This window comes from Equus przewalskii, chromosome 15 (assembly GCF_037783145.1).
Source record: "Equus przewalskii isolate Varuska chromosome 15, EquPr2, whole genome shotgun sequence".
Taxonomy (NCBI): domain Eukaryota; kingdom Metazoa; phylum Chordata; class Mammalia; order Perissodactyla; family Equidae; genus Equus; species Equus przewalskii.
Genome location: NC_091845.1, coordinates 778,257 through 797,874, shown reverse-complemented (window position 1 = coordinate 797,874; position 19,618 = coordinate 778,257). Strand labels below are relative to the sequence as shown.

Here is a 19,618-nt window from a genome sequence, read left to right as displayed (position 1 = left end):
GGGAATGCTTCCCTTTCCAATATGATGAGACCAAGACCTGCTGATAAAGTCCTGACGGAAACTACGATTAGAGGGATAAGAGTTGATGAAATTCAGATGAAATTTTTTAGAAAATCTGATATATTTACAGGCTTTATGTGAAGTGATTACATCTCTTTTGCCTGACTGTATTATACATTGTATTGTGGGGGAAAACAATGTGTCTCACTGGGAACGTTTTCTCTGCCTGATTATAAGACAGCACATATATCTCCCTTTCAAACAATATTAACTAAACATGCTAAAGGGAATCAATAGAGTTGCCTGAGCCCACACCATATGAAATAAAGGCTGGAGGCTAGTATCAGGTGCTAATAAAGAAGATAATGGGGGCTCCCCCCTCCAAGGTAAATTGGTCGGGGGTTGAATTGTACCCTTAGAAAGAGGGTCTTCATTAAATGCTTTGTGCAGACTTTTAAAGGTGCGATACCATTCACCATTGTCCTAAAATTTTAAAACAACAGCTGTGGAGTCTTTGTGTATGTGTGTCTATATGTATGTTATCTATATGTGATATTTCACCTCAGGATGGTATGGCCAAAATTAAGAGCTCTAATTAATCGGCTTAAAGCCAGTGCTTACATAAATTATTTCTAAATATAATAGAAACTAACCTCAATGTCTTTCAAGTTAACATGATATAAAATCTTTGGTAAATGAAAGCTTAAGTTTTTTGTTTGATAAAATAGGCATGTCCTTTGAGTTATAATGAAATACTCTCATGTTATCCCAGCTACAAATTTGACAGCAAAATAAAAACTTAGAATGACACCTAATTTTGTCTAACGTTTCATGAAGTTTTCATGGGTAATCTAAACATAATTGCTGGGAACAAATGATTTAGATGTAAGTGAGATAAATAAACTTTTAACAATAATTATACTTTATGACATGTGTACTTAAAATAACTTCCAAAATCTCTTTGGTAACTGAAGTTTTGCTAGGTTACTTTAAATAATAAAAATTCATTGAGTATCTAGATAACTTCCAAATAAGATAAAATACTGAAACATTAATTGCCAAACATGTCTAAGTTTACCTACTTTGTCTTATTACAGAAAAACTAAAAAGTGTTTGGGTCTATTGAAAAACATGTGTTTTGTTAAAAGACTGTACTATAAAGTAATATGTTTCTAGAAATTATGACATACTTATAAATTTGTCAAGCCACAGAATGCTAATGTAAAAGACAGTTTAAAATTGCTTAGTTTTTACTTAAAAATTAAGGATTAAAAATTAATATATATTGGGGCTGGTCTGGTGGCGAAGTGGTTAAGTTTGCACAATCCACTTCGGTGGCCAAAGGTTCACAGGTTCAGATCCCAGGTGCAGACCTAGCACTGTTCGTCAAGCCATGCTCTGGTGGCATCCCACATAAAACGGAGGAAGACTTGCACAGATATTAGCTCAGCAACAACCTTCCTCACACAGAGACAAAAAAATAACAATATGTAGGATAAAAACTACTAAAAATAAGGAAAATATATTTGTATTCAAGGAAAGTAAGATACATGTTTTCAGTAAAGAAGGTATAAAGAATAGAAATATTTTTGTTTGTTAAGAAAGATAAATTTGTCCTAAAGTCCTAGGAGGGAAGAAAGAGAAGTAGGCATGGGACAAATTCTGAATGCAAAAAGCAAGCTACAGAAGGTTTGTGAAAGAAGAATTCTGAAAAAAGAATTTTGGACATAGTCAAGTTGGCTACAATTAAAGTGAAGTTAATTAAGTGAATAAGTTTTAATATTAAAAGTAAGCTGGTACAAAATTCAAATTTTGTTCTCTCAAAAGGATAATTTTCTTATGTCTTCTTGGTGGAGTGTCCCTTTGATCATGATATACTGCCCCTCTCTGTCTCTCTTTTGCCTGTCTTATCTTGAAGTCTACTCTGTCTGCTATAAGTATGGCAACACCTGCTGTCTTTTCTTTGCCATTAGCTTGGAGTATCATCTTCCAACCCTTCACTCTGAGCCTGTGTTTATTGTTGGAGCTGAGATGTGTTTCCTGGAGGCAGCCTATTGTTGGGTCTTGTTCTTTGATCCATCTCACCACTCTGTGTCTATTTATTGGAGAGTTCAATCCATTTAAATTTAGAGTGATTATTGATATATGAGGGCTTAATGCTGCAATTTTATCACTCATTTTCCGGTTCTCCTGCATTTCCTTTGTTTCTTGTCCCATGTATTTCGGACTACCAATTTGGTTAGATAGTTTTTTTATGCTGGATTTCTTAGTTTTCTCCTTAGTTATTATTTGTGTCTCTGTTCTGTTTAGTGGTTACCATGAGGTTTCTATGCAAAGTCTCGTAGATGAGACAGTCCGTTTTCTGATGGCCTCTTATTTCCTTAAACTAAGCCGATTCAGTCCCTTTCCTCTTCCCTTTATAAGTTGTTTTTGTCACATCTTATTCCATCTCGTCTTGTGAGTTTGTGGTTAAAATGACAAGATTATCTTTGGTTTTGGTGTTTTCTTTCCCTTTATCTTTAATGTTTTACTTGAGTATTTGTTAACCTGTTCTGATGGATAGCCATAATCTTCTGATTTTGTCTATTTATCTCCTTACTCAGGGCTTTGTAACCCCTTTCTTCTTTTTTTTCAGGTATGAGGGCCTTCTTGAGGATTTCTTGGGGGGGGGGGTGGCCCTTGTGGCAATGAACTCCCATAGCTTTTGTTTATCTGGGAAAGTTTTTATTTCTCCATCATATCTGAAGGATATTTTTGCTGGATAGAGTATTCTGGGCTGAAAGCTTTTATCTTTCAAAGATTTGAATATATCATTCCACTCTCTTCTAGACTATACAGTTTCTGCTGAGAAATCCACTGAAAGCCTGATAGGGGTTCCTTTGTAAGTTATTTTCTTCTGCCTTGCTGCCCTTACTATTTTTCCTTTGTCATTGACTTTTGCCAGCTTCATGACTATATGTCTTGCAATAGGTCTTTTTACATTGACATAGTTAGGAGATCCGGTGGCCTCTTCATGTGGATTTCCATCTCCTTCCCCAGGCTTGGGAAGTTCTCCACTATTATTTCTTTGAACAAGATTTCTTTTTTTTTTTTTAAAGATTGGCACCTGCGCTAACATCTGTTGCCAATCTTTTTTTTTCTTCTTCTCCCCAAAGGCCCCCAGTACATAGTTATAAATTTTAGTTGTGAGTGCCTCTGGTTGTGCTATATGGGATGCCACCTCAAGATGACCTCATGAGCGGTGCCATGTCCACTCCTAGGATCTGAACCAGCAAAACTCTGGGCCACCGAAGTGGAGTGCATGAACTTAACCACTCAGCAACAGGGCCGACCCCTGAACAAGCTTTCTCCTCCACTTTCCTTCTCTTCTCCTGCTTGAATACCTATAATCCATATGGTGCATCTCCTAATTGAGCCAGATATTTCTCAGAGACTTTCTTCATTTCTTTTTAGTTTTAGTCCTCTCTCCTCCTCCATCTGAAGCATTTCTATATTTCGGTCCTCAATGTTGCTGATTTGCTCCCCCATGATATCAGCTCTATTGTCCAGGGAATCCATATTCTGCTTTGTCTCATCCATTGTGTTTTTCATCTTCAGTATTTCTGATTGGTTCTTCTCTATAGTTTCAATCTCTTTTGTGAAGTAGCTCCTGAACTCACTGAATTGTTTATCCACATTCTCTTTTAACTCGTTGAGTTTTTTAACATTAGCTATTTGGAATTCTCTGTCATTTAGGTTACAGATTTCTGTGTCTTCAGCATTGATTGCTGGTACTTGTCATTTTCCTTCCGGTCTAGGGATTTAATATATTTTTTTCATACTGCTAAACGGCATGGATTTGTGCTTCCACATTGTGGTGGTATTTGATCATTGTTTCCACCTGTTGCCACTGGAAGGGGGTCAAGAGCTGCATATTCTGAGCCTGCTGTGATTTGCAGGACAGCTCCCAGGTGCTAAGCTGGGGCATTGGGGGGGAGGGAGGGGTGCTTTCTCTTTCCTGCATGATCTCAGGGACCTCTTGCCCTGCCCTCACTATCTGCTCTCCTGGGATATTGGCTTGATGAAGACACCCCTGTGGTAGCTAGTCACCTCTGTGGGTGACTTTCCCCGGATTGTGAGTGACCTTGGAGATCTATGGCGTTCCCATGGAGGGCTGTCACTCCCTCCCTGCTTTCCTCCCAGAGGCCGTGTGCAGTCCCAGGTCGCTGTCCTTCCATGAGGAAGAGAAGCGTTCTCTTACCTGTTCCACTTCTTCAGTGGGGAGGCTCCAGTACCTCCACCTTCTGACGTATGGCTGCATGGGTCTCTCAGAGGTCTTTTGTGTTGCATGGATGTCTTCTGTTGGAATATGAATGTCCTTTTTGTTGTATCTTTGAGGGGAGAGTTTACAAGGAGAGCTCACTGCACCATGATGCTGATGCCACTGCTCTAAAAGGATAATTTTCTTGAAATTTAGTCTTCTCTTGACAAAAAAGATTATGAAACATTTTCTTTGAGTAGTCTATCAGAAGGGTAGGGATTTTATGTTTTATCAAAATAAATGTCCTGTATTGTTTTTATCAGGGCTTTAATCACAGGTGCTAAGGTTTTTTCTTACAGCCATTTAATTCTCTGCATTCACTTGAAAAATTTTAAGTGGTTAAAGATGGTTATCCATGGTTAAATAGACAACTAAGCACTTTCGTAGGGGCCTATGATATTATGTTGGTAAATGTTATTGATGTACGTGTTTTAAAACTTATCCTAAAATTCTGATCTGTCCTGGTTATCAGTCATAATTCTAGTTGTTATTTTAGTGTTGTATGTCACAGAAATAATCAAGTTTGTTGACTGTCATTTTAAGTCTTTTGTCATTTATAGAGAGTTATTGTTTTATTCCGATGCTTTTGCAAATGTTTCACCTTCAAAAGAAATTCATGGAAAGGACTCTGACACTCTAAAGTATAGGTTTCTGACAAACTTTCAGATCATAAAACTGAACTGAGTAAAACAAATTACAGAACTCTAACAGAGAAACTGACAACTTCATGAAACTGCTAACAAAAGATCAAGATCAAGGGGCTGGCCCTGGGGGTGCAGCAGTTAAGTTCACACGTTCCACTTCAGCAGCCTGGGGTTTGCTGGTTCAGATCCCAGGTGTGGACATGAGCACTGCTTGTCAAGTCATGCTGTGGCAGTCATCCCACATATCAAGTAGAGGAAGATGGGCACGGATGTTAGCTCAAGGCCAGACTTCCTCAGCAAAAAGAGGAAGGTTGGCAGCAGATGTTAGCTCAGGGTTAATCTTCCTCAAAAAAACAAAGATCAAGGTCAACAGTTGATTACATGCCACTAAATGAACTGATGAGGATGATTTTAATTTTTATGATGTTTTTGTTAAAAAATTTTTTTTGATGAAGAAGATTCACCCTGAGCTAACATCCATTGCCAATCTTCTTCTTCTTCTTCTTTTTTTTTTTTTTTTTTTTTGGCTTGAGGAAGATTAGCCCTGAGCTAACATCTGTACCAATCTTACTCTATTTTGTACATGGGATGCCTCCACAGCATGGCTGATGCGTGGAGTAGGTCCATGCCTGGGACCCAAACCCACAAACCAGGGCTGCTGAAGCAGAGCATGCAGAACTTTAACCACTTGGGCATGGGGCCAGCCACAAAATATTGCCATTTTTTTAATTCAGATTTAAGGAAACTTCTTTCTCTTTCCTCTTAAGGTAACTATGACAAAACAATTTGCTAAATTATACTTTTGTAAACAGAATTGAAGGATTTATCTTTTTCTCCCTACCTGATCCCACCAGAATTTGGAAACTCTTAGTGAGTATTGTTTTCATGGCAATATAGTTATTTGCATAAGAATCTGTTCTCCTTAAAAGAGGACACAATTGAAAATATTGTTTATATTACCAAAGCTTTGAGTGGGATGTCATATTTGAGAGAAACTGGCATAAACTCAGATATGACCAGACAGCTATTGAGAAATAAAGATTGGATTTTATGAAATAAAGCCACTTGGAAATACTGGCTTACTACCTCGTTTACAGGGTTCCCAGAAAATTTACCAGGTAAGTATGGAAGGTCACTTAACTGGGAAGTGCCTGGAACCTCAAAATATTTTGGGGACCTCAAGAAGAGAAGAATTCACCCAAATCTGTAGGTGTTACAGGCCTATTCTGATGACAAGTCATTGGTTTGGCTTTCCTGGCCTCAAGAGGCTTTTACATTTCTATCTGAGTTTCGTTATAAAAAGTTCCAGCAGGGGCTGGCCTGGTGGCGCAGCAGTTAAGTTCGCACATTCCGCTTCTTGGCAGCCTGGGGTTCACTGGTTCATATCCCAGGTGTGGACATGGCACCGCTTGGTAAAAAGCCATGCTGTGGTAGGCATCCCACATATAAAGTAGAGGAAGATGGACAGGGGTGTTAGCTCAAGGCTAGTCTTCCTCAGCAAAAACAGGCGGATTGGCAGTAGTTAGCTCAGGGCTAATCTTCCTCAAAAAAAAAAAGTTCCAGCAAAGCAGATTTAAAAGAGACTATATCAGGGCTGGCCCCATGGCTGAGTCGTTAAGTTCACACACTCTGCTTCAGCAGCCCAGAGTTTCACTGGTTTGGATCCTAGGTACTGACATGGCACTGCTCATGAGGCTATGCTGAGGCAGCATCCCACATGCCAAAAGTAGAAGGACCCATAACTAAAATACACAACTATGTACTGGGGGGATTTGGAGAGAAAAAGCAGGGGGAAAAAAAGATTGGCAACAGTTGTTAGCTCAGGTGCCAATCTTTAAAAATAAAAATAAAAAGAGCCTTATATCGGGGCCAACCCCATGGCTGAGTGGTTAAGTTCACACACTCTGCTTCGGTGGCCCAAGGTTTCACCCGTTTTGATCCCAGGCGTAGACATAGCACCATTCATTAGGCCATGCTGAGGCAGCAGCCCACATAGCAGGGCCCGAAGGATCTACAATTAGAATATACAACTATGTACTGGGGAGCTTTGGGGAGAAGAAGGAAAAAAAAAGATTGGCAACAGTTGTTAGCTCAGGTGCCAATCTTTAAAAAAAAAATTAAAAAAATAAATAAATAGAAGAGCCTATATGATCAAGTGCTATTCTTGCTGCTCTTATGTAAATAATTGGGCCAAGCTTATTAAAACTAGAGCTACTATACAAACCAGTTAGTCTTAATTTGGCTATCTTTGGGAAAAATGAAGGTGATTTTAGAGAGAAAAATTACGTTTCAGTAATAAAAATATAATACACATTTGTGGATATTAGATTCTAGTTCTGTAAATTGTCTTCGAGAGTTTTGTTTTCTACCTATAAACTGGACTGGATCCTGAACTCTTCTAGTTTCCTGGAATATCTGGCTATAAATCTCCAAACTAACATTTCAATTTTTTTCCCATCATTTTCATTTGAAATCACAGAGAAATGAAACCACACTTTTTCCTAAAGCCCTGCAAACTAAAGCTGGACAACTCAATATAAACTTAAGGGAGATCACTACAATAGCATGCTTGTTACTGTGTAAGCCTCTCAAAAGATACCTGAACACACGATGACATCATCTGAGACATTTCAAACTGCAAAAGATGCTTTGACCCCGACATCTAGAAATCTTGACTGACTGTCCTCTGGACTCAGAAACTGGCTTATAATTTGCTCCAACCATTAACCTTGTTTTTCTTTTTGTTTCCATAGAAATGTTTCTTATTAAATACCTGATTGCTTGCTTACATGATATAGGCCTAACTTTGGGAGCCCACCTGCATCCCTGCCTCCTGAAATGAATTTAACTGATTATCAGGACTAAGAAATATGTTCAGTGAGATGGAACAATCTACCAACTCAGGTTCCGGACTATGAAACTTCTTAAAGCTTCAGAGGTAGGACTGTGGGGGATCAGAATTGGCTATCCAAAATGTGTCTCTGCCTTGATTATTTTTAAGAACAAAAGACTCTGAAAGAAAATTTGACCTTCTTCCCCTTTGAAGTCCCAAACCATTACCCCCAATATCCTCTTTTGTCTTTAGCTGAAGATGATATTTAAGGTGGCACCCTTGGCCATTCTGGCAAGTTGCTCAGTTTCCTCACTTTCTCCCACGTATACATGTTATAAAGCTTTGTTTGACTTTCTCCTGTTAGTGTGTCTTATGTCAACTTAATTCGTAGACCAGCCAGAAGGACCTAGAGGGTAGAGGAATTGTCTTCATCCCCTACACAAGGCTCTGAGCTAGGTGCATTCCCATTTTACAGATGAAGAAATCAAAGGCAGGAGGTGAAACAACTCGCCCCAGATCACAGGAAGTCTGAAGTGCTGGGGCCAAGACTCAGATTCAAGCCCTGGTCACCTGACAGTGACCCTCACACAGTAAAGGCAGTAACACAGAGCCTCTCTGGGGTGACCAACAACCATGTCCTTTTAAAGGCCAATTCAAGAAAAAATAAAATGTTTGCAAGTCCCATTTCTCCCCACTTATGGTACTCTATTGAACCTGGAGCCAGCCCTGGTAGTCTAATGATTAAGATTCAGTGTTCTCACTGCACAGCTCAGGATCATTTCCCAGTTAGGGAATCCCACCATACATCTGTCAGTCATACTGTGGTGGCTGTGTGTTGCTGTGATGCTGAAAACTGTGCCACCAGGATTTCAAATACCTGCAGGGTCACCCATGATGGACAGGTGTCAGCAAAGCTTCCAGACTAAGACAGACTAGGAAGAAGGACCTGGCCACCCACTTCTGAAAAAATGGGCCATGAAAATCCTATGAATAGCAGTGCAGCATTGTCCAATACAGCACTGAAAGATGAGAGGATGGTGCAAACAGATGGGGCGGTGTTCTGCTCTGCTTTCCACAGGGGCGCTAGGAGACATAATTGACTCGACAGCATTAACAACAAAATTGAACCCTAGAGTAAGGGGTGGAGGGAGAGCATGTATGCACTCATAAAACAGACAGCCTACTTAAATTAAGAGAATGTCAACATGAAAATTAGCACTTTTTAGCCTTAAAATGTTACTCATCTAGACACGTTTGAGAAGCAGCAATGTGGAGGCAGCCTCCTAAGCATTATTCTTTGCATTAATGAATGCTTTGATGTTCATAAATGAGTTCACAGCATCAGCTTGCTTACAGGCAGCAGAGGCATCCTCCTCCTCATGTAAGGATGGAGAAGGTTTGGTACAGAGAAGCAGCTTGCCCAAGGTTACACGCTGAGCCAGCAGGGAGCAAGGCCTGCACAGCCACTCAGTGCAACATTTTCTGAGGATCCAGTGGATGCCAGGAGATAAACTGCAGCTCACTGCTCTCTCCCAGCTGGGCCTAGGGTTGCTCCAATCAGCCTGAGCACCCAGGGCAGTTTCCAGAAGAACAAGTTTGCAGGGAGTCAGGTCTGTCAGCAACTCACAGTGCCTGGACACCCCAAACCCCACAGAGGCACTGCGCAACCCTGTGATTCTAAAGAGATTCCTCTCCATGCCTCAGGCTGTTGCCTTGGAGATTCTGTTCACTAGTCCTTCAGTTTTCCATGAGCTGAAATTAGATCCACTGGCTGCTTACCACAGACTTAAATCCCAGAATGTAAGAACAAGAAGAGCCCTTGGGGACCTCCTGAGCATGGCTACACAGATGGCCACAGGGTCAGGCAAGTGACAAAAATGAATAAAATGGTCCTGGCAGGTGACAAAAAACAGTGCAAGAACAATGTGGTGGGGACAGTGGTGAGAGCATATGCCCCCTAAAGAGGTCAACTACCTCATAACTCCAAGAAAGTGTCACCATATGGGTATGTGGATCAGACTTTTGATTTTTTGTCCCCAAAAAAGCTAAAAATTGAATTTATGTAAAGGCTTCAATTTTTAAGTGTTGGCAATTAATTTCAAACTAATTAATACCACAAAGTTTCTGGACTCATGCTTAGGGGCAAGAAAAACTGAGCCAGTGGCTTAAAATTCTGTCCAACAAGGATTTTGCTGACCTGTGCCCAGCTCTGGGCTAGATGCTAGGGACAGAGTCGAAGAGACATGGCTCCCACTTGTGGGGAAGTAAGGGAGTAAGTGAGGAAGAGATCATCTTGGCCCAGAGAAGTAAGCACTGTGATGTGAGCAGAGTCTTCAAGACCCAGGACAGTGACCATCAACGGGTGGGGGACAGACAGGACAGAAGGCACCCTTCAGATGGTAACACTTGAATTGGTCCTGAGGACGAAGAGAAATTTAGCTAGTCAGAGGGAGACAAGATACTGCAGACAGAGGAGAACAGATCACAGGCGCAGGGCATGAAACAGCTTAGTTACAACTGGAGCAGGCATCGTCCCTGCCAGGGTGCACAGTGACAGGCAGAAAGCGGCATCAGCAGCACACAGAGGGCCTCGTGAGCCAAGCCTGGGAATCTGCCTTGAACCTAGAGGCAACTAGAAGCATGTAAGGATGTGAAGTAAGGGAGTGACACAATCAGCTTTAACTCTTAACAATCACTGACACAACAAGCTAATAACAGGGCTGCCTCAGAGCAGGACTGACAAACAAGGTGGAAAGGAGATGCACCTCCTTGTGAACTGTCCGAATTCTATTACCATTTGCCTGAAGCCTGTTCAAAAGTAAAATTTACCTTTTAAAAAAAATTACTCTGCTAGCAACAGGAGGTATAGATTTGTGGGAGGCAAGCCTATTGGGAGAAAGAACAATTTATCAGACGGTCAAGGGGAAGACAGAATGGGCCTGAACTGAGATAAAGTGTTAGTGAGGATAAAGAAGAGAGGATAAAACAGAGAAATGGTTGGAACGGAAAACTCAAGATTTGTCATTAAATGTAGAGAAAAAAGGGAATGCAGGATCCAGCTTTTTGGGTGAGGGACTGTCTGTATGCAGCCATTCACAAATAAGAAACAACAGTAATTTCTAGGGAGGCAGAGGAGGGGACAGGGGTGAGTTCCACTGGATGCAGTGAATTACATGCGCCCATGGGACACGCGAGGAGACATGGCCAGCCACGTTCGGCACAGCTCTGGGTTGGCTATTAAGAACCCAGAAATCCTCAGCTCACGAATAAGGATGAAAGAGAACGGCAAGGGACAGGGTGCAGAAGGGAAAGAAGGGCTGAACTAGGAAACATTCTGAAGCCTCTACCAGCCACAGAGAAACGGCAGAGACTGCAGGCCAGATCCCGGAAACCAGAGCTGTTGCAGCAGAGCATGCAGCAACCTCCCTCCGAGAGACAGAAAAGGCAGCACTGGAAACCGAGGGACCAAAGAGGCCTTTCAGGGCAGCATCTTTACCTCCCAAATGAGGGACCAAGCCAGAAGAACTTAGTAGGAGCTACTGCTAACCGCTATCCTTATATTTACACTACTCTGTAGATTTATCCTTTACATAGAAAGATCTTCAACACTACACTGTGACATAGTTAGGGGATATTACAATGGAATTTCATCTATATGAGGGTTATATTCTAAAGTGAGAAGGTAAGGTGGAAATCACCTTAACTCTCACATCATTTACATTTTATTACTGATTACACCATAGTAGGATTAAGAGAAAATTTAAAGGATGTTCACATAACCTTTGCAAGTTGCTAAATCTGCCCCTAAAGTACAGCGTGGTTGTGCAGCCAGCCCTTTACTGTCCTCCTCCCACACAGTGAATCTGGGAACCCCTGAGCCAGATGAATGGACGGCACCAAGGGAGAGTCCACACACAGCTGCCTGGGTCTTCGTACCATCCCATCTTCAGGATGACTCTCTACTCCTCAGCAGCTGAGGGGGAACGCAGAGACCTAAAGTAATCTACTTCCCTGCAGAACTGGCTCCATTTCATTTTCTGATATCTCATCATGTGTCAGAAGATGCGATGTTTGGGGACCATCAAAGAGAATAACACCTGAGAAAGCACCTAGCCCAGGACTGGCACACAGTGTGTGCCAGCAATGTGTGCTGGACTTGACACCCAGGTCCCCAAATGCCATTCACTGGAAAGCTGTAGAGAACTTGGCCCTCTGTTACTTGGCTTTCTAAGCTGGCATTTCCTGTTATGGCCCCACCAACTGCACTCACCCAAATGGCCAGGCAGGTGGAGCATTAAAGCTGGGGAAGAATGGTGAGGACTTGTGACCCAGCCCCTTCAAGCTCCCTACACTAAACAGGTGTACAGAGGTGCTGCCACATACCTCCATCTTGCAAATAAGAAGAGAAACTTATCCCTTTGAGTGTCAGGGCTCAAGTCCAGGTTTTCTGAGATCTTTTGTTCACCACACTAACTCTAAACAGTCAACTAACATGAAGGATGTAATGTAAAAAGTATGATAAGGAACACTGATGTTCCCGCTGAAACATTCGAGAAGTATATTGCTGGGCAACAGCAAGGTGAAAAAGGAAGTTTTCTGCATACATATGGAACAGGTTTGTATTAAACCCTTGAAGAGTAAGAAGCAGAAGTGTAAGATTCTCACACACAGCTGGCAGAGATCACCAGCTTGGCTAAAAGAAAGATTGCCAATTCATTAACCCAAGCATGCAATCCAACGTGCACATACTAACGAGCCAGACTGTAACAAATAAGAGAGTCTCTGCACTCCAGGAGCTTACAAAAGAAAAACAGGATATAAGGACAGAGAGGAAGGGGTGATGGAGAATATTAAAAAATAAAGTCATCAATCTGATAAAAGGCAACTATGAAAAAACTACAGCTAACATACTTAATGGTGGGAAATTGAACATTTTCTCTGTAAGTTCAGAAGCAAAGCAAGGACATTCACTTTCTATTCAATGTTGTACTAGAGATTCTAGCCAATGCAATAAGGCAAGAAAAAAAAAGAAAGGTCATTCAGATTGGAAAGGAAGAAGTAAACAAACGTGTCTTTATTTGCAGACAGCATGATCTTATCTATATAAAATCCTAAGGAATCCACACACAAAAACCTAATAGAACTAATAAATGAGTTCAGCAAGGTTGCAGTATACAAAAGCAATATACAAAAGTCAATTGTATTTCTTTATATTAGCAATGACGAATACAAAAATGAAATTAAGAAAACAATTCCATTAATAATTCAAAAATAATAAAATACTTGGGAATAAATTTAATGAAAAAATGCAAGACTTGTTTACTGAAAGTATAAAACATTGCTGAGAAAATGTTTAAAAGATCCAAATAAATGCAGAGATTTCATATTCAGAGATTAGAAGACTCCACATTGTTAAATACAGCAATGCTCTCCCAAGAAATCTATAGATTCAATACAAACCCCATCAAAACCCCAATAGGGTTCTTTACAGAAGTTGACAAACTGATCCTAAAATGTAAATGGAAGTACAAAGGACTCAGAAGAGCCAAAACAATCTTTAAAAAAAAAATTGGAGACCTTATACTCCCCAATTTTGAAACTTACTACAAAGCTGCAACGATCATGACAGTGTTGTACTGGCATAAAGATAGACGTACAGCATACAGATCAATGGAACTTTCAAAGAATTGAGAGTCCAGAAATAAACACTTATGTTTATGGTCAACTAATGTTCACAAAGGTCCCAATTAATTCAATGGGGAAAGGATAGTCTTTTCAACAACTGGGTTTGGAAAAATAGATATTCCATGAAAACAGGATGGATTTAGATCAGGGTTCAACAAACTCTAGTGCTCAAGCCAAATCCAATCCAGTACTTAATTTTATAAATAAAGTTTTATTGGAACATAGCCACACCCACTTGCTTACATATTGCCTATGTCTGCTTTAACTCTACAGTGCCAAAGTTGAGTAGTACTGATAAAGACCTTCTGGTAAGCAGAGCAGAAAGTATTTACTATCTGGTCATTTACAGAAAAACTTTGCCAACCCTGATTTAGAGCCTTGCCTCACAACATACACAAAAATTAACTCAAAATGGATCATAGACCTGAATATAAAAGCCAAAACTATAAAACCCTTAGAAGAAAACATAGGAGAAAATCTCTATAACCTTGGGTTAGGCAAAGATTTCTTGAGCTATGACACCAAAAGCACAATCAATAAAAGAAAAAAATTGATAAAACTAAACTTCATCAAAATTACAAATGTTTGCACTTCAAAGACACCACTAAGAAAATGAAAAGAGAAGCCACATATTAGGAGAAAATATCTGCAGATCATAATATGATAAAGGGCTTATAACCAGCATAAAGAGATCTTATAACTCAATAATAAAGACAACCTTATTAAAAGGGGACAAAAGATCTGAATACACATTTCACCAAAGAAAATATATAGATGGCAAATAAGCACATGAAAAGATGTTCAACATGATTAGTTCCTAGGGAAATGCAACTTCAAAGCACAAGGATACCATTTCACACCCACTAGAATTACTATAGTCAAAAAGACAAACAATAACAAGTGTTGGTGAGGATATGGAGAAACTGAACCCCTCATATACTGCTGGTGGGAACATAAAATGGAACAGCCATTTTAGAGCAGTCTGACAGTATCTTAAAAAGTGAAACCTAACAACTCACCAAATTCATAAACAGAATAACCCAGCAATTCTACTTCTTAGGTATCTATCCAAGAGAAATGAAAACATATACTTGCAAAAAACTGGTATGCAAATGTTCATAGCAGCATTATTCATAATAGTCAAGAACTGGAAACAATTTGGATGTCCATCAACTGGGGACTGGATAAACAAAATTAGTATATCCATACAATGAGATACTATTCAGTAATAAAAAGGAACAAACTACTGATACATGCTACAACATCAATGAACCAATACCAAAAACATTATGCTAAGTGAAAGGAGCCAAACATATAAGATGTATGAGTACATTTACATGAAACGCCCAGAGAAGGCAGAAGGATTAGTGGTGAGCTGGGAGTGGGAATAGTGACTGCATATAGGCACGAGATGTTTTTAATTCCTGTAAATGTGCTAAAATCCGACTGTGATGACAGTTGCTCAACTCTGTAAATTTGCTAACAGATCACTGAAATTGATGAATTTTACATGTAAAATACATCTCAATAAAACTATTTAAAAAAACAACAGAAAAATCACCATCATCAGATAAAATCTTTCCAAAGCTCTACTCCTGATCTGAGAATTGCAATGTTGGCCCCGGGGTAACCAGTAAACAGCCCTGGCTGGCAGTCAGCGCCCACCAGCTCTCCAATCTCATCACCCGGCCAACTTTCTCCAACATCCCACCCTGTGTGGCTGCCAAGCAAATGGGCTATGGAGTTGGGACATCTGAGCTTCCAGCTCTACCTCTAACTCCCTGTGACCCTCGGTTACTTCACCTCCTTGAACCTGTTTCCTCACCTCTGAGGAGAGACAATATCTCACAAGGTCAGCATGCGGAATATCTGAGGCAGTGCTCTTCGAACACGCAGCACAGAGCAAATGTGTGCACTCTTCCCATGGCTGGCTCAGGCACATCTTCCATGTCACCTCCTCCCAGAGGCAGCATCCGACCATCCCACCACCACCAAGTAGCCCATTACTCTTTGCATGCTTTTTGTTTCCTTCATAGCACTTGCAGGTCTTTTTTATTCTTTTGCCTCTTTTTTCTTTCTTTTTGTCTGCTTCCCCCGCCTGGGCTGAGGTCTCCGTGGGGGTAGGGACCTTGTGCTTTGTCCCTTGTTGTCTCTGCAAGGCCCGGCCCAGTGCCTGGTAAGTAACTGGCCAACTTTGGTATTCCAGCTGAAGTTGGTTGCTTGTCAGCATTCAGACTCCTGCCATGTATGTACCTTCTCTTACTGGAGAATGAGGCTAAAGGTACTGGTTGAAATGAAATCTTTATGTATTTCACACACGCTTGCTCTGAAAACTGAAGTTAAATATAATTACAGCATTTTGCATTAATTAAATATCTTTTCCCTTCCAAGGAATTAGAGTTTGGACTCGATATGTAAATTTATGCAAAAAAGTGTGCAAACTAGCAAGGCCACGGCCTTTAATTTTAAGGGAATTAGAGCACTTTCTAGGACTAGGCCTGGGGGAACTAATTACAAGTGGTCTTTAAGAATATTTAACTTTCTCTGAAGGAGCTGGGGCATTTTCTTCTTGGGCATCTACCTTCTATTAAACTAATTTCTCATTGGTTCATTCAGTGATCTTTTCTACTGATTTTTCACTTGTCTGGCTAAAGACATGGTGGACTCCCCAGCCTTCAAATAACTTTGCTAGCAGAAAAAGCCCCTACACCAAAGCACTTAACTGCAATCACCTCCTTTCTGTGCTCTCCCTCTCAGACCAGGCACACAGGTGGAAGGAAGAAAGGAAGGGGCTCTCAGAGCACGGGGCTGCCCACCCACTGTGTGTCTCTAGACAAGCAGTTATTCTCTCTGATGAGTTTGCCCAGCAGTGAGTCAGAAAAACTCCCTCAAGTTTATAGTCTCTGGTAGAACTAAGTGGGCGCCAGCACCCTGCAGGCCAGGTAGAAGCTCTGTCACAGAATGTTCACGCTGCCTTGCATGTCACTGGGGGATGGGAACTTGGAGTAATGAGAAAAGGCTGTTGCTGGAACACAAAGGTCTGGACGAAAGTCCCAGAAATTACTGAGGTAACACTTCAGACAAATTTCTTAACCTCTCTAGGCCTCATTCTCCATCTTAAAAGAGAATTTATACTTTGCAGAATTAAGAGAACTAGAAATAAAAGGCACCTGGTCTGATACACCCAAAAAAGATGATGTTCCTGTCAACTTAGAGGAAGTCACCTTCAAAGGGACTCTCCGCTCAACCTAAAAGACTCCAACTGACCTATCTTGCCAGCATCCCAAAAGCAGGACATCACGTGACAAAGGTGGAAGAGCACCCAATCAGAGCCAAGGGTGTCTTCCTAAATGCCAATTCAGGCTCTTGCCTCTCAACCCTCCAACACAAGCCACCTCCTCCCTACCACCTTTTGTCTTTGCCAAGAGCCAGGTCAAGACTAGATAACACCTAGCAAGCACCAAATGGGCTAAGCACTGTGCTAAGAATAGAGGCTCTCACAAAATAATCTATACTTTTTCTAAACACCTCCACACACATCTTCATCTCATCAGGCAGCACCCAGGGTTATCACACCCTCCTCCCATTTTTTAAAAAAATGTGGTGATTGAGACTCAGAAGATAAGCTGCTAATCTTATCTTACACAGCTAATGAGCATTTCCTGAGGTTAGACCTCCTCATATCTTTTTCTGAGTCACCTCCCTAATTAACTAATTCACCTACATCCAGCTCTGTGCATTCCATTTAACCTTGGTCCCTGTTTCACTGGGTTCCTCCATTTAATTACTCAACAATTATTCACAAAGCACCCACTATGTGCCAGGCACAGGCGGAGGAAAGGAAGCATTTAATAAGCAAGTCCTGGACTTGGCCTATTTCAATCCCAGCTCTCCCACTTGTTACCTAGGTGACCTTGGATGAGTTACTTCATCTCAGTGCCTCAGCTGACCTTATCTGTAAAATGGACAAATAGAAATCTCCCTCACTTATAGGGCTGTGGAAAATGAGAGGATACCTGTAAAGGGTTTAACACAACTCATGGCTCCCACTGAGCACTCACATGTGAGCCGCTCTTATCGTTCTCCTAGGTTCCGGCGCTGGAGCCGGGAACCAGACAAGAGCTTGAGTCTCAAGGAGGCTACACTGTAGTAGGAAACACAGTGACCAGCTTGTTATCAACAGAAGTTTCAAATGGTGATGAGTACTACGAAAAAAGTAAAGGTGTGACAGTGGGGATGGGAAGCTCCTTTAGACTGAGCGGTCAAGGAAGGCTATTCAGATAACATGTGAACTACAACAAGAATGGTAAGAGCTAGATATAAGAAAAGCTGGACAAGAGCAAACAGCGAATGCAGAGGTTGTGTGCTTGGAGCAAGCTGGCAACTTGCAGAGACAAGAAGGTCCTGAGGCCAGTGAATAGATGGGGAGTGGGAGTGAGGGTACTGGCATGAGCTGTGGTCAGAGAAGTCGGCAGCACAGCTTTGTAAAACAAGGTAAGGCGGTCCCTCTTCAGTTTAAAGGCGCTGGGGATCCAGTGGAGGGTTGTAAGCAGAGGGACGGGTATATGATGATTCACGACTTTCAAAGCGCCCCTTGGCTGCGGCGTTGAGAGGCTGTGGCAGGTGTCCAGGATTGGAAGCATCGCCGTACGCAGAACACGATGCGCGCACTAGGGCGGGGGACAAATTCAGGTCTGTGATAAGCCACCTGGCGCTGGAACATGGCCTCCCCACCTGTCCCGTTCTCCACTCCTTCTCCCCGAGGCCAACCTGATGCCAGGGTGGTGGTGAAACCTGCCGGAGACCACTAGCGGCCGGGGACCCCAGGCATCTCCGAGCCTCACCTCCCTCTTCTACACGGCGGAGGGACAGCCGCTCGCCACCAGGGAGTCGGGAGGACTCACGGGCGAGACCGCCCGCTCTCCGACCCGCACCTCCCTCACCGGCCCGGCCTCCGCGCCCGCCGCCCGCCGGCCCAGGCCGTGCTCGCTGGTCGCGCCCGCCGGCGGCCCGCTCACCCGGATGCCCTGCAGCACCCGGACCCGCTCCTCCTCATCCATGCCGAAGGACACCCTGCGGCCCTCGCTGCTCTCCGTGCTGCCCATGGCAAGAGGCGGGCAAAAGGAAGCCAACTGGCTCAGGAGCACAGGCAGACGCCCAGCGGCGGCTCCCTGCGCGCCCTGCGCTTGCCGGGGGTGCAGGGACACAAGCCAACAAAGCCGCTCCTTATTGGCCGCCACTGGAGGCTCAGCCAATCATGTGGCGTGGGCCCGCGGGGCATTGTGGGAGTTGTAGTCTCACCAGCCCAGCTGCCCTTTGAGAACCAGGGATCGCGGGGAGGCGTGGTGCCTGAGCTGTGGGAAGCGTTGGAGGGAAGCTGAGAGTGGGTACGGGCAGAGAGCCTGGAGTGGTAGGCTAAGGAGCAGAGCAGAGGTGGTGAATGCTCACTCTGGAAACCCTGTTACCGGACCAAATGTGGGTCCCTTCTTGGGAGTTAAACTGTGCCAGAAATAGTTGTTTCACAAAGTCGAATTTTTATTTGTTGCATGCAGCAAAGAAGATGGAGATCATAGGGAATAATTTCACTAGGGTATGCTCTACCCACCCCCCAGCACAGGGAGGTGGGTATCTTTATTTGGGGTAGGAAATGAATATTCAAAGAGGAAGTTTCCTTATTACTTGCAGAGATGGGCATAAGCTTGCACATGCGTGGTCTGAAATCATGCGTCTACATACATCACACGACCTAAAAATGGCCGCTTGGCCCTTCCCAGAGGGGAAGAATTTAGGATGACGGCAGGTTACTTTAGTAGAACTCTCCGCCTACCAGTGCAGTTGCCAGTATTGTGGTTGCACCCTGGGCTGACCCGGCCTGATTCAGCGCGGCTGGGCCCATGGCAGTGGTCGCTTAGAGCTTCTTCCTGGAACATAGCTGAAAACCACATAAGCTCAACGCCCTGAGGTGTTAGATAAAGGAACACCGGCGCGTTTCAAGAAGACAAGAGAATAAGGTCAAACATAAAGGTTAGATTTTTAAGCAAGACGAGAGAAGCGGGTTAGGGCCCATGCCTGGTGACAAGACCACCCTTGAAGCAGAGCCAAGGTGATGGTCTGAGGCCAGGAGACCACCGAGGAGCTGAGCTGGGCATGCGGAGG

General features: G+C 42.6%; 1 protein-coding gene across 5 annotated transcripts in view; it reads right to left on the bottom strand.

Moving 5' to 3' along the window:
- Nucleotides 1–18,674, bottom strand: part of CHCHD6 (coiled-coil-helix-coiled-coil-helix domain containing 6) — a 248,950-nt gene extending 230,276 nt beyond the window's left edge. For 4 of the 5 annotated variants that reach the window (XR_011527305.1, XR_011527306.1, XR_011527304.1 and 1 more), the window contains exon 1: nt 18,481–18,658. Coding sequence is in view for 2 of the 5 variants with exons in the window: in XM_070576443.1 (XP_070432544.1) it covers nt 18,481–18,567 (87 nt within the window). In the remaining 3 variants the exon portion in view is untranslated. Of the gene's footprint in view, nt 1–18,480 lie in introns of all 5 variants that reach the window. The other variant, XM_070576441.1, reaches the window with a different exon arrangement.
- Between the last annotated feature and the right edge of the window lie 944 nt (nt 18,675–19,618).